This window comes from Parasteatoda tepidariorum, chromosome 2 (genome assembly GCF_043381705.1).
Source record: "Parasteatoda tepidariorum isolate YZ-2023 chromosome 2, CAS_Ptep_4.0, whole genome shotgun sequence".
Taxonomy (NCBI): domain Eukaryota; kingdom Metazoa; phylum Arthropoda; class Arachnida; order Araneae; family Theridiidae; genus Parasteatoda; species Parasteatoda tepidariorum.
The window spans coordinates 41,238,918-41,253,217 of NC_092205.1; the positions used below are offsets into that span (position 1 = coordinate 41,238,918).

The following is a 14,300-nucleotide window of genomic DNA, read 5'->3' on the forward strand; positions in this document are numbered from 1 at the left end:
TTTCCTACCGAAAACAAACTTGTTTTGTTGTTTAATACTATCCTGCCTTCCTCTTTCGAGATTTCGAAAGAGTTTTCCTATTTTGTTTGGTTAAATATTATTTTGAATCCTCTAATGTGTATACTTTTTGTTTTCCTTTTTGGCTAAAAATTAAAAAGAAAAAAAAATCACAAATAAAGGGTGATCTCGACGGAGCACCCTGTAAATTACAATCTTAAAAGGAAGTAAAATTGTTAAAACGGCTGTTTTTTCCCAATCAGATTTGTGACTTTCAAAAGTGCATCTAATTATTTTGAATCCTCCCTCTGTTTTATTTTTGTCTCGGAAAAAAAATTAGCAATGAACTATATTTTATTAAGAATAAATATTGAAAACAGTAGTTGACTTTGAAGGCACTTCATGCGGGCATGGGTACTGGTGTCTTCAACTTCTCTCCTTTAACTCCGAGCAAAATATTCTCTGCTGCCAAATCTGCCATTTTGATTCTAACATTTGTTTCTGAACTGGCAAGATGTGGTGTAATGACTGCAACAAAAAGATATCAATACAATAAATGCATGTAAAATTTTTAGGGATTTTTAAGAAATTAATAATTCTATTTCACTTACAAGAAACAAATCTGATTATAACGAATGACACAACTAGCTTTATGGCTTCAGATTTTTACTATTCCATAATTATTTTTTAAACGTGTTTATTAAGATGATTTAAGAAGTTTATAAAAAGGATAACAGAAAGAAGGTTGACTGCAATTAGCAGCGAAAATTAAGGTGGAGAAAGTCTACATGTTTCGAGCACTCAAAAACCGACTTGAATCATGTGTTGCTTGGTTTTGATATTGAGCATCTATTTTGAGTGTTCGAAATATTCCTGCTATTTCAACTTTTGCTTTTTAAAGCTAATGGATTTTTCGAATTGGCATCTTCATCTTCAGTTTTTTTGGAACTGTTCATTTCAGCGTAAGACGTTTAATTAATTCAATATTTTCTTTTTATGAATTTCTAAAAAAACTCGAACTATTAATTTTATCCATCATTACAAAGTTAAGCGACGCCCGGTGGCTGACCGGTAGCTCTTCGCGCTGTCGTGCCACAGGTCCCTGGTTCGATCCTCGGTCCGGGCAAAGCTGACTCAGCCTTTCATCCCTTCAGTGGGTCGATAAATGAGTACCAAGCATGCTTGGGAACTAAACACTGGGGGTTCCGCGTTCGGCTGACCACCTGACCGGAACATCTGCTCCTGCACCCCAGAGCCCAAGGTCAAGAAAACTGAGATGGGCACAGTAGGCCTTGACCCTCAAGGACTGTCGCGCCGCTGAGTTTAGTTTTACAACGTTAAGCGCTGCACTACTTAACTGTAGGAAAAATGATTAACTTTGTTTTTAGTTACTTATAGGGTTCCTTTTCCACTTTATATCTGTCTATTGATTGTTATCTGAAGTGTTAAAACGAAAAGAAAAATTTATTTCATTAAATTGTTATTTTTTTAATACTGATTAAGCTAACTATCCTAAGAGTGCTTATTAACCGTAAAATACAATTCTATTCTATAAATTATATGAATGCTACTATAAAAGTTAAAAAGAATTTTCTGTTAATTACAATTTTATAGAAAATTCTTACTTATATTAGGAAGTGAGAGTAATTCATGGTTCTTTGGAAGTGGTTCAGGATCAGTCACATCCAGGGCAGCAGCACGAATAGTTTTATTTTTAAGAGCTTCATACAAATCTTTATGATCAACCACTCCTCCTCTGGAATATAATATAAGTAATATCGAATGTTTAAAAATATACCAACAAGGCAAATTGAAAAAAAGTATTCAATACAACGAATAGTTTTGAAACCGAGAGTTTTTGAGAAAGACTGAACGAAAGCGATTCGTACTTGTACTCTTAATGGTTCGTAAGTATTTCACGTTGACCCCCCAGGTATAGTTGTAATATTAATTATAATTATATAATTGCAATTAAATTGGTTAAAATATAACAACAGTTTTTTTTCTAGTGCCAACCTGGAGAATGACCTTTCGTTATACAGGCATCTGAAGGGCAGATTTGTTAGTCCCGTTTCAGGGCACCATATTATGTTGGGCCAACGTTGCTCCCACAGTACGGACAGATAGTACAGAGAATAAAAGAACATCCATGCCCTGCCCGGGATTCGAACCCAGAAACTTTCTGATACAAGGCCAATTCCTGACCCCTACACATTCCGGTCGGCAATATGACAACAGTAAGTGTGTGAAAATAAATAAGTTTAGTCATCATTTGGGCAGTTTTACAAAAATAAGTGAAAGTGGCATATATGGCGGCATTGGCCAGTTAAGGGTTAATGATGCATAGAACATAAACTCTGCTAGTAATCAGCTTCGTTGTTATAAAGCAAAATGCCAACTAATTTATACATTAAAATTTTATATCACAATATTTAATTTTAATATATCCATACAACTATCACTGAATTTAGAGTTTTTATACTCTGCTGAACGGGTGATAATAGCAACTGTAGCAACTACAAAACTGAAGATAGGAAAATGTGAAATTTAGCAAAAGTGTGAAGAAAGTGTAAGACTTGTATGCAAGTTTTGGTTTGCCGAACTGGTTTGTCACATGACAGTGCTGATAAAAGATATCAAGGATTTGACGCGTATTGAACGCTGTTGTTCATAATCAAAGTTTAGCGGGAAACAATCAATTAACGAACTTGCAATTTTCAATTATGTCTTCCCGATGTCAATTAGATTATTTTACTTGAGTCGTATTATCGGCAAGATTGAAGAAGCTCGAAAAGTTAACATATGGATGGGTGGTCTAATGTAAACAATAACAAGTGTCCTTAAACCGGAAGAAATTTAGAAAACTTCCGGTGTATCCCTCCGCTTATGTTATGACTACGAGGCGATGTGTGAACAAGCCTAATATTCTATGCAGTTTTGTTATTGTAATTTGGGTTCAAATCTAAACATAATTGTACCATTCATAAGAGCTTTCAGAAATGTATTGATTCTCAGAGGTCGTAAGGCCAAAAAAATTTTTGGAAAGTTAATATCTCATTGTGAATAATTCTTAATGTTTGCCATGTTTTGTATTTTATCCCTTATTTGGCTACATTTGAATAAAATGTCGCCAAAAATATCTTTAAAAATATCTTTTTAAGATAGCCTAATTAGAAAAAATTCTAATTATTATAATATTAATATGATAATGCTGCAGTTTAAAGGCTGAAAGAAAGAACTCGGTACATGTGAAATACTGCAAAAGATATGATGGCGCGTTTTTTCAATCTGCGGCGTAAAAATATATCGGAAGCAGTAACCCGGAAGTCTTGAAAGAGCAATTTTACCACTAGCTCCACCACCCTTAGCTTTACATGATCACCCATCCATATTGCCACAGATTTCGACGTCAGCTACATTGTTGCTCCAATGCCTTAGAATTATTTCAAACTGGAATGTCAAGCGGGCGTCACGGGGAGGTCGGGTTCCATGTACGACGTCTGCAGAAGACAGGTGCATAGTGCCGTTGACAAAAAGGAGCCGGCGCAGTACAGCCAGGCAGGTAGCAAATCAGTTTCATGCTGATGCTAGCAGCCGAATCTCCCGAAAAATACGCTTGTCAGCAGGACTATGCGCCAGCCCACCTGTTGAGTGTACACCATTATCCAGATGTCACCGTAACGCCCGTTTGCAATGGTGTCTTTAGCATCGCAGTTGGAGCGAAGAGGACTGGGTTTGCGTACTATTCTCAGATGAAGGTAGATTCAGTCTCTCATTTGATTGTCGACGCCAAATGATCTGCCGTGTGAGTAGTACTCCGTATAGTTGTGCAAACATACAAGAAAGGGACCGCTATCCTACATGTAGTGTCATGGTATGTGCTGGCATTATGATTAATGGCCATACGCCCCCTATGTGCTTTCAACTTGAACTGTGACAGGCCAACCATACATTTATGATATTTTGCTGCCTCAATTTCTCTTGTTCCGTGGTGTCGTCGGTGATACATTTGTTTTAATGGAAGACAATGCAACATGTCATCAATAAGTCGCTGTCGAGGAGTATGTGCAGAGTGAGGGTATTAAGCTCCTCGTATAGCTTGCACATTCTCCAGATCTGAATCCTATCGAAAGTGCGTAGAATGTTTTGGGGAGAAATGTTGGTGGTAAAAAATGTCCTGCATTAAACAAGGACACCCTCATCTGTGCTCTGACAAAGGAATGAGGCAAAATTTTCCCAAACACCTGCTGAATACTAGTGTGCAAAGCATGCTATATGTCAATAGGAGGTATGACCTCCTATTGACATCTAATGTATGCCTACAAATGGTATATTTTTTTTTACCGTCGCATTTTCAGCACAAAACCATTATTTTGTTCCTTGAACTCATTTCAAGCCTTTTTTGTTTCAGAGCACAATAAATTCCTAACATTCTGGCATTCTTTTATTTCACTTGACTTGGCATAACCATGCTTAATTCATGCACTATGCAGCCATTTGCTGTCCGTCCTTAGTTATTCTAAGTGTTTATCAATGTATTTTGGTAATCGAAGTTTTAGAAGAGTAGAGTTTATTTCGATCTCATAATTGCTATTTTTTGATAATTATCCACTTAGATCTTATGATTTGTTGATTGTAAACGGAAATATTTTGTTCAAACTTATTTTTTAGAATTACTTATTAAAAATTCGTTCTGAGATGTGCGATCAGCTACAAATTCGATTTATATGCAGAATGCAGAGCAAATCAGTGCTAACACCCTATGTTTCTGGAGCATGGTCATATAGTACAGAAAAAATTGTTATACACATATTGTTATTTTCAGAGCTTAGTGAAAGAGTTCACTAGTCTAAAAGCTACTAGTCTATCTGCTAGTTTAAAAGCTTAATGGAAGATTTAATTTGTTCATAGGTGGGGAAAGTTAAAACTAAATATGAGCGCATTTCTTATGGCGAGTGAATCTGTAAAACAAATATGTAAAATTAGCTGTAATAAGAATCAGTAGAAAATACTCATGTGAAGGAAAAAATTTAAGTTGGAATGTAAAAGAGAGCGATAAAGTGACTAGTAAGGTGATTAGATTCAATTTATTCGTTTCACTTTATCTTGGATTTTCTTTACCTTCTTCCCCTGAATCGCTGGTATAAACTCTACCGGTTAACTTGACGCTCACTGTGTGCACACCAACACGCAATGGAAGACCTATACCTATAACTCACAAGATCATTCAAACATGAAGTAATAACATCTCACGATATATGTATAAAAAAATAAGTTAAAAAAAACAATGTACTGCAAAACTATTATTTTCGGTTGTCCTTTTCGTAATATAAAAAATATGATTGACTAATCTATGTGTGAATGAGAATAAATTTTTAAAAATGATATGCAATTTTTATTGCTAAATTTTATAGTTATAAAAAAATAAAGAAAATTTCAATTCAATTTGAATCATCGTGTTCCTACAATAAAATATTTTTTATTTATTTAAACTCTACATAAAATGCATAAAAATCAAATGAGTATAAATTATTAAAAAAAATAAATAAAATAAAAGTAAAAATTACTTTTTTAAGTAGGGGATAGTGGGGTCAATTGTAACATTTTTTACTTAACTATTTTCAACTAACAAAAATCCAATATATTATTAATATTAATTGACAGACGAGTAAAGTAGACTATCCTTTACTAGAAAAAAAAATAAATACCTTATTTTAAATGTTATTATATTAGTTATTAACAATTTTTGACAGTCGTGCACTTGTTACAATTGTCCCATCTTACGGGGTCAATTGCAACAGTTCATAAATTCAACTAAAACATAGTTAATTATGCATGTTATCATAGTTGTGATATATTTTTTATTGATCAAAATAGTAGTGATATTTTAGGAGTAAAAATAATAATGAGCTGAGACCTAAAGGGTTAAACTTTTAACTTTAAGGGTTAAAAGTTTAACCCTTTATTTATGCTGACTTTATGCTGATTATTAGCCAAAACTTTAATTTATGCTGTGAAAGGTGACAAATAAAATAATGCACATGCAACATAACATAAATGATATAGGAAACTATTGGTGGCTCTTAAAGAGTTAAGTAATGGTTTGTAAACATAAGATTATTTATTTTCAGCTAATACAATCGTCCCTTTACTTAGTGTTACAATCGTCCCCAAGACGCAATTTCAGCTTCAATTGTTAAAAACAATGCTAGTTAATTAACAAAACTAATTGTTTTTTAATTGGAATGCTAATTAAGGTGTCCACTTACATATTCGGTTAATAATTTTTATTTGTTTAAACAAAATTACTTTGTTACAATATAATATTCTAATACCTAAAAAAGTACTTACGTTGCGTGAAAATATCTTTTGTGATGTAACTCTTTCAAAAGTACATAAAAATGGTTGCCAGCAGGGGTGTACATGTAGATTTATTAAATACACCGTGTGCGCCACCTAGGAACCAAATCTAGAACCCGACACTCGAAATTTTTGCTCTGTTACAATCGTACCCTGTTACAATTGACCCCACTCTCCCCTACTAAAATTGCTGCTTTTTCTCTTCCTTTTTTTATTTTTTGAAAAAAAGTAAAAATAAAAATTATATGTAGAGAGTTTTTTAGTATAATACGCATTCTCATTTATCTTTCTTTTTCTCATTCATTCTATTTTGACTTACTAAATTTGATGAATTCAGCTTAACTTGAATAAACTATAGGTTGATATGAAATACAAGGTTTAGAAAATAGTTTTACTTACCTGCTTGTGTTGACAAAGACAGCACTATTTTTCATCAGATCAAACGCTTTTTTGTTGAAAAGATGCTTAGTTTCATCGGACAAATTGCACATTGATACGACATAGTCTGAATTTTTTAATAGTTCCTCCAAATCCACAAAAAGAGCACCCATTTCTTCCGCTGTAAATCACTCGGTTTAGTATAATGTTTTAAATAATTAAAATTAATTTTAATCTATTGAAAATTTTATTTTTAAACTGTTATTGCTTAATTAATTTTTTAAATGTATTTTTCAAATGTTTAAAGTTTATGTGCATCAGAAACGTAACGTTAAAATTACATATTCAGAATGTATTGACTTGGAAAGTTTTAAAATCCAAATCTCTCTGGTTGTATTTTAAAAGTTCCAAACTTCTTCGATTGCAATTCACTTGAAATTCTTCAATTTTTATCAAAATAAATTTTAACATTTTAATACAATATTTAGCAGAGTTTCGTAACCTATGACAGATTAATACTAGTTTTAAATTTTCGAAGGAAAAATTATCTTAATTTTTAGTTAATTATTTTGTAGAAATCGGAGATTCCTACAGTGTTACGCATCTGAAACATTTCCTTGGTTTTCTAAAAATCATAATTATTTTTTAATAAAATAAAATTTTGAAAATTCCAGTTATACAACTGCCTATTTCTAGCTTGAAGGACATACCATATGATATATGTGGTAAAATTTATTATATATTTATAACACTGAAGTATTAAAAAAGTATAGTAGTAATGAAATATAGTATTATAATAAACTAAAAGTTTATTAAATAAATTAAAGTTTTCCCAAATAATTTTCAAACTAAATTGAATTTTTTTTTTCTCTGTATGTGGTTTTCAACCATCTAAATTTTGATTTTCTAATCTTATTAGATTCTACGTGCATATTATTGCAAAACAAGACAAAACCGTAAATATCTACTTATTATAACCGTTTTTAACGTAGAGAGGTTTTATTTATTTATGAGAGAAATTTTTGTAATAAATAGTTCTATATTTCATCGCAGCAAAACATTTGTCCATTAAAAATACATTTCGATTTGCGAGTTTAAAAGATGTTTTTAAAAATGAAATTACCTGGTTTTATTGGATGAAATATATCAAAATAAAGAACTTTCTTCACTCCAAATGGAAGTATTCTTTTCATAATACCTTGACCTAAGTACATGAGAGTACAGTTATTAGTACTAGTATTTAGTTTATGCGATATTTTGTTATAAACCAGGGGTTTCCAACTTACATGAAGCTGGGGGCTGCAATTAAAAACACCAGTCAAATGGCTGGCCGCAACTTAATCAAAATTTTATATAGGACTCTTTTATGTTTGAAGGAACGTTAAATATTACTGTCAGATTTTTATCAAGTTGTACAAAACAAAAGTATTGAATTGTAAATTAAAGTAACAAGTAGATTTTTTAAAGCACTTAATTGCATATTAAAAAATTCTGGCTACAATAACTTTAATGTGCACCCATGGATTAAACGATTAATGTGTGACACATATCAAATTGTTAAAGTATAAAACTTAAAAGTATTTAAAATTCATATAGATTTTCTACGAAAATTGTCCACAAAAAAGACAATTAATATATTTTGGTTCACGGGCCACAAAAAAAGGCTTCGTGGGCCGGATGCTGCCCGCGGGCAACCAATTGGTAACCACTGTTATAAACGAACTAGTGTAGAAACGTTTACTTATGAAGTTTATTCCCCTAGCTATAAATCTTAAATTCGTAGTGAATGAAAATGACGAAAAATATTATTTTAATAAATGATGATAGAATTTATCTTTTATCAAAACCGGATACAGCACTACTTTTGCACTACATTAGAAATTTCTTTCATCATCCTTATATATCTACATATACGTTATTTATTATTGTTAAAAAAAATTTAGAATGTCGATTTTATTTGTGCCAAAAATATTGTTCTAAAAAGCTCAATATTACACAGGGGAACATTTCTTTATCTGTTGCATGAGATTTTTCAACAGATCTTAGATGATTTCGAATCGCTGGTTTTAAATCTGCAATCGATTTCTCTTTCCAAGCAGCAGTTTTACCATTTTGTTTTATGACATTTTTCTAGGGGAGTTAGGACACATCATCAGGATTAGAATTGCATATGAACCATGGCTGAAAATGTCATCATACGCCATTAGGGGTACTTTCCTATTATGAACTGCTTCTTCGCATGCAATAGATCAGGTCATAATAGGGAAGCGTCCCTAGACTCTTACATTTCCGGGCATAGTTTCCTATACAATTCCAATTTGATGATGTGCCTTAACTCCTCTAGAAGTATGTTGCAACCATGACGCGACCCTCCATTACATATAACGTTTTCGAGGTTATACATTTCAACAAAAATAGACTATAAATAGAAAAAAAAATTATTCAAAAAAATTAGCTTTAAATGCAAAAATAATTTCAAGTTTGAAATCCTCGCAAACTTTCATAATTACATTACAATAATTTAATTATGTAAACATAACAAGCTTTCTTTTCTGAAAGTGAAGATCGTTTTGAGAGTGTTTGTTAAAACTCTTTCACCAAAAAAATAAAAATAAATAAATAAATGAAACTAATTAAGTAGATGAATAAAATTAAATAAATAAAACTGAGTGTCTTCAAGTTCTAATTTCAAACTGTATTCATACCATCCTACCGTTAGCAATTGGGTATAATATAGCCTACGTCACAGGTTGTGTTGTTCCTACTAAATTTAACCCATGAACGGCGTTTTCTGCGAACCTAACTTCAAGCCACAAATAAACAAACGAAGTGTTCGATCGTTTAAATAGCTGCTCGCCAGATTTTATTGCATTATAAAGAAAAGTTATTGAAACTAAATACAACTAAATAAACAAAAACAACTAAATAAACAAAAACAACTAAAACAAATAACAACAACTACTAATAACAATAACTAAATAAACAACAACTAAATTCCATTTGTTTAGCATTGCGTCATATGTTGTTCCTACTAAATCGAAGAAGTTGTGTTTTTTTCATATAATACCCAATTATCTGGGCTTCAAAACGTTCAAAATGCCTAAATATTTAACAATTTGTTAAACTTAATAAGAAATCGCATATTTGGCGAGATTTTCCCAATTAAATTAAAATATTTGGAATCAATGAATATTTTTCAAATTTTATATATTTTTTTATTCCATTTATTTCGGTAATAATGTTGTGAAGAAAAAAGAGAGTAAACACATCATTTTAAATTGTAAAATTTTAATCGCTCCAAAATACAGGTGAATCATTTAGACACGCGCATCAGAGTTGCTACACGCCAAAATTCTCTATGGAAGGTGATTCAATACAATTGGAATAACATTGGATCAGAAATTTTGAAAAACTTACTAATAAAATGACACGGTTGTGTGGAATGGTGCTAATTTCTTCTAAAGGAATTATTTAAATTGTGGAAAGATTTAGGACAAAAGTTTGTTGTGTATGATAAGTTATGGAGTGCCAAACCTCTGTAAAATATTATATTCATGCAAGAATTAAATTTATTATTTACTAACGTTACTTGAGAGATACTTTTTAGTGTATTTTGGAAAAAGCGAAACAACAATTTGTGCATTGAAATTAAGGAATAATAATATAAATAGAATCCTCCTGCATAAAATTTTAATTAATTTTAATTTTAGAATGAAAAATTGCTAATGAAACTAGTGCTTACATTTCCATTACTATCAGATTTTTTTAAGTGTTGTTTCCAAATGGTTAGTCGCTTAAAAGACAGTAAAATATGCATATACACCGAAGAGCCATTACATTATGACCACCCACCATCTATAACAATGAGCTCGCCCAGGTATTCATGGTTTCTCGCCCAGGAACAATGATTTCATGGGGCACATTAGGACCCATAATCCTCTCAGAATAATCCCTGACTTCTGTAATCTACTTGGACATAGTTGCAGACCAGGTTCGCCTATTCATGGCAACAGTTTTTACTGCGGGGGATTTTGTTTACCAACAGGATAATGCACCATGTCATAAGGGTCGAATCGTCGAAGGAACATTCCAGTAACTTTCAAGTCATGTCTTGGCCCCCAAATTCACCTGACCTTAATCCAATAGAGCATTTGTGGTCCTACTTGGAAAACCAAATTCGTTCTGCCACGCTACCCCCTCGCAATGTGATGGAATTGCAGGACCAGTTGGTGAGTGCTTGGTACCAGATACCTCAGACTACCTATCAGCACCTGGTGGAATCAATGCCACGGATGGTGCTAGCAGTTTTGAGGGCTAAAGGTGGTCCTACATGTTAATAGCAGGGTGGTCATAATGTAATGGCTCTTCGGTGTATATACAGTTGTTGGTTGCAAGGGAAATTAGAAATTTATTGTTACCTATTCTTCCCATTCCGATTATCCCAACAACAGAGTCTTGTAAGCCTTGACCACATAACCACAACGGACTCCATGAGTATATCCATTCTCCACTAAAGCAAAAATGATATGATAGAATTGTACTATTCACGATGCTAAGATTCTTCTGTAATTCTTGAAATTAAATAAAATGTATGGGTTCTAATTTTTTTATGTCATTGGGAAATATTTTACAACGGAATGTTGAAACAATAATGGAATACCTGCAAGTGATGTGGGTAAACGTGGCATTTGCTTACGTTGACAACTGTTCTTTCCATTCTATTTCGAGTAAGTCAAACCCGTCAAGTATCAATTCTCTTAAGTGACATGTTCTATATTCTTACACAGAGATTCTTTCCCAAGGATTTCAACTCCTTCACTATATATTTCATACTTAACAAAAGGGCAGATACGATACCTCGTAGAACACAAACAAACTATTTATGCATCGAAGTTGTCAGATGCACAGAACGAAAATATATCAAGGTTACAATGAAATGCATAAGCAAATAATAAATCTAAGTAAAATAGAAGATATGGACGAGAAAGAATTATATTTCAACAAATTCGATGTGCCATACGGTGTTGTATTTAACTAGCTTCACGTTAATTAACATTCTAACTTATGTGGAGAAACTTAGCTCAAATTTAGCCCGCCATTTTTCTTATAAACGATCAGTTGGATGGCCGGGATAGTCTGGTTGCTAGGGCACTGGGTCCATGTCCAAAAGTTCGTGGGTTCGAACCCCACCGGCCTAAGACTCACCGTGTAGTAAATGGTGACTGATGCGCGTTAAATCTGTCAAGTCGCAAAGTCCTCCATGTTCCCATAACAAATCAACATCTCTGGGGGATCCAGGAATCTCATTGTTTTCTGTATTGACTCAAAATTACATGGCTATGGAGTTGAACATTAGTAGTCGTAAACCCAAATATTGGATCGGCTTTTCAAAGACGGATATAAAATGATCAGCAGGAGCTAACGTCATAGGTCACAAGTGGGTACTTGTGATCTTCTTCTTGAAGTGCAAGTACCCAATTACAGGACTAAGAATTTTCTAAAAATTTATCCACTTCACTGACTTTTAAAAACATAACTGCAACTAATAAAACTTATTCACACATGTTTCAGTTATTATTGATTTGTGATTTGTTATGAAGGACCAAACATTTTTGAGACATTAACAATCAAGATTTGTACATGTACGAGAAGATTTTTTCCTTAATAATTGCAATTATTAAGCCGCTAACTTGTACATGTACAAGTTAGCGGCTATGAAAATGCAGAAACAAACATTGACAAAGACTACAAGCAGAAATATTTTCTTTCTTCTTTTAAAAAAAAATTTATATTGATGAGTTTGAACGTAAATACCCTACTAAATCCCTATGGTCTATTGGCGATTATCTGGAATTCCTCTTCAGTGCTGATCCCAAGACAATAAGGGGCATGCGTACAATTCATGTGAGGGAGCAAGTGGTAGTAATCACATGATCTTCATACCATGCTTCACAAACGTGTAGCCATTTTTTACTCTGAAACCACTGGAAACATTTCATTAGCAGGGGTTATGACGAAGAAAGTACAATTTAACCTATCACGTCACCCAGCATTTAGCATTGAATTCGGAGTAAGCCTTTAACGACGACTTGAACGTCCATACCACTGAGGTAGCTCATATGGGTTGCAAACAAAATAAAAATAAAAAATTTTAAAATACGTGTTTTTTGAATTTCTCAGGAACAACTCGACAGATTTCACTCAAATTTTGCACCATTTAAAATTATATTCTTTAAAACGATATCAAAAAATTGTATATCTTGGAATTGAAAATTTTTTAGATTACTATTAAATAAAATAATAAAAAATAATGTTTATTAAATTTAATTTTTTGCATGGGGTTATCGTTGTATTAATTAATTTTATAATTGTGTACAAATTTTTATTTTATATTCCCTTAAAAAGTTCTTGAGATCTAGCGAAATACGCCAAAAGTAAAATTAACATTAAGAGGTTCGAACTTTGGATCGCTCTCCTGACCAAACTAGTGGAGCCATATTTCCCAGATTGCGGCTACCCTTATATTTTAGGTGTAAAAAATCCGATTTCGTCTAAAAAAAGTTATGTCTATTCACAGAATGTACGTTTCTGTGTCTGATTTCATAACCTAAAATATCGTCTTCACTAATTAATCAGCATAATTGAGGTTACCCCTTCGAATCATTGAGATAGAGTCCTAGAACTTGAAGATCCGATCATTAGATCAAAAGTTATTCAGGATGGTCCATTTTCTTATTTTTCCCACAGTACATATCTGTCTGCTAATTTGCAACTCGAAAAGAAATAATGTGACTGCTGTGAACCGTGGAATTTAAATTAGATTTAACTGGAAATCTGTACTCGACGTCATGCGTATGCATCGAACCTGATTGGCTTCTGAATTAAAAACTGCCACGATTTACCTACGATGACGTTACTTGTAGGAATCCGATTATTTAAACACAAACATTTCTTAGTTATTTCTTACTTTTTGAATTACAATTAATTAAATATAAAATATCGTCATCAACATTTCAATATTTAAAAATTTCAACATTTATATTAAATATTTTCAACATTTCAATGTCTATAAATATAGAATAAGCATACTCCTTAACTGCGGTGGCTGCTTTCATAAAGTTTCGGCCAGCACATAACATCAACGTGACTGTCCATTCAGCTACAGAATCAGTCGAAACGTCCGGCGTGTTGCTCACAGATATGTTTCTGAACAATAAATAAAATAAATTGTTTCAGTACTTGATTTAGAATAAATCTATTATGGGGTAGGGGAGAGTGGGGTCAATTGTAACAGTGTACGATTGTAACAGAGCAAAAATTTCGAGTGTTGGGATCTAGATTTGGTTCCTAGGTGGCGCACAAGGTGTATTTAATAAATCTACATGTACACCCCTGCTGCCAACCATTTTTATGTACTTTTGAAAGAGTTACATCACAAAAGATATTTTCACGCTACGTAAGTACTTTTTTTTGGTATTAGAATATTATATTGTAACAAAGTAATTCTGTTTAAACAAATAAAAATTATTAACCTAATATGTAAGTGGACACCTTAATTAACATTT

General features: G+C 32.6%; 1 protein-coding gene across 1 annotated transcript in view; it reads right to left on the reverse strand.

Annotated features, from left to right (window-relative positions):
• Positions 1-333: 333 nt before the first annotated feature.
• LOC107442825 (glyoxylate reductase/hydroxypyruvate reductase-like) overlaps positions 334-14,300 on the reverse strand; it is a 28,742-nt gene continuing 14,775 nt past the window's right edge. Inside the window, exons 4-9 of the mRNA XM_016056481.4 lie at positions 13,825-13,941; positions 11,154-11,245; positions 7,859-7,939; positions 6,757-6,916; positions 1,623-1,753; positions 334-525 (exon numbers count right to left, since the gene is read on the reverse strand). Coding sequence (XP_015911967.1) covers positions 398-525; positions 1,623-1,753; positions 6,757-6,916; positions 7,859-7,939; positions 11,154-11,245; positions 13,825-13,941 — 709 coding nt within the window. The 3' untranslated portion in view covers positions 334-397. The remainder of the gene's footprint in view (positions 526-1,622; positions 1,754-6,756; positions 6,917-7,858; positions 7,940-11,153; positions 11,246-13,824; positions 13,942-14,300) is intronic.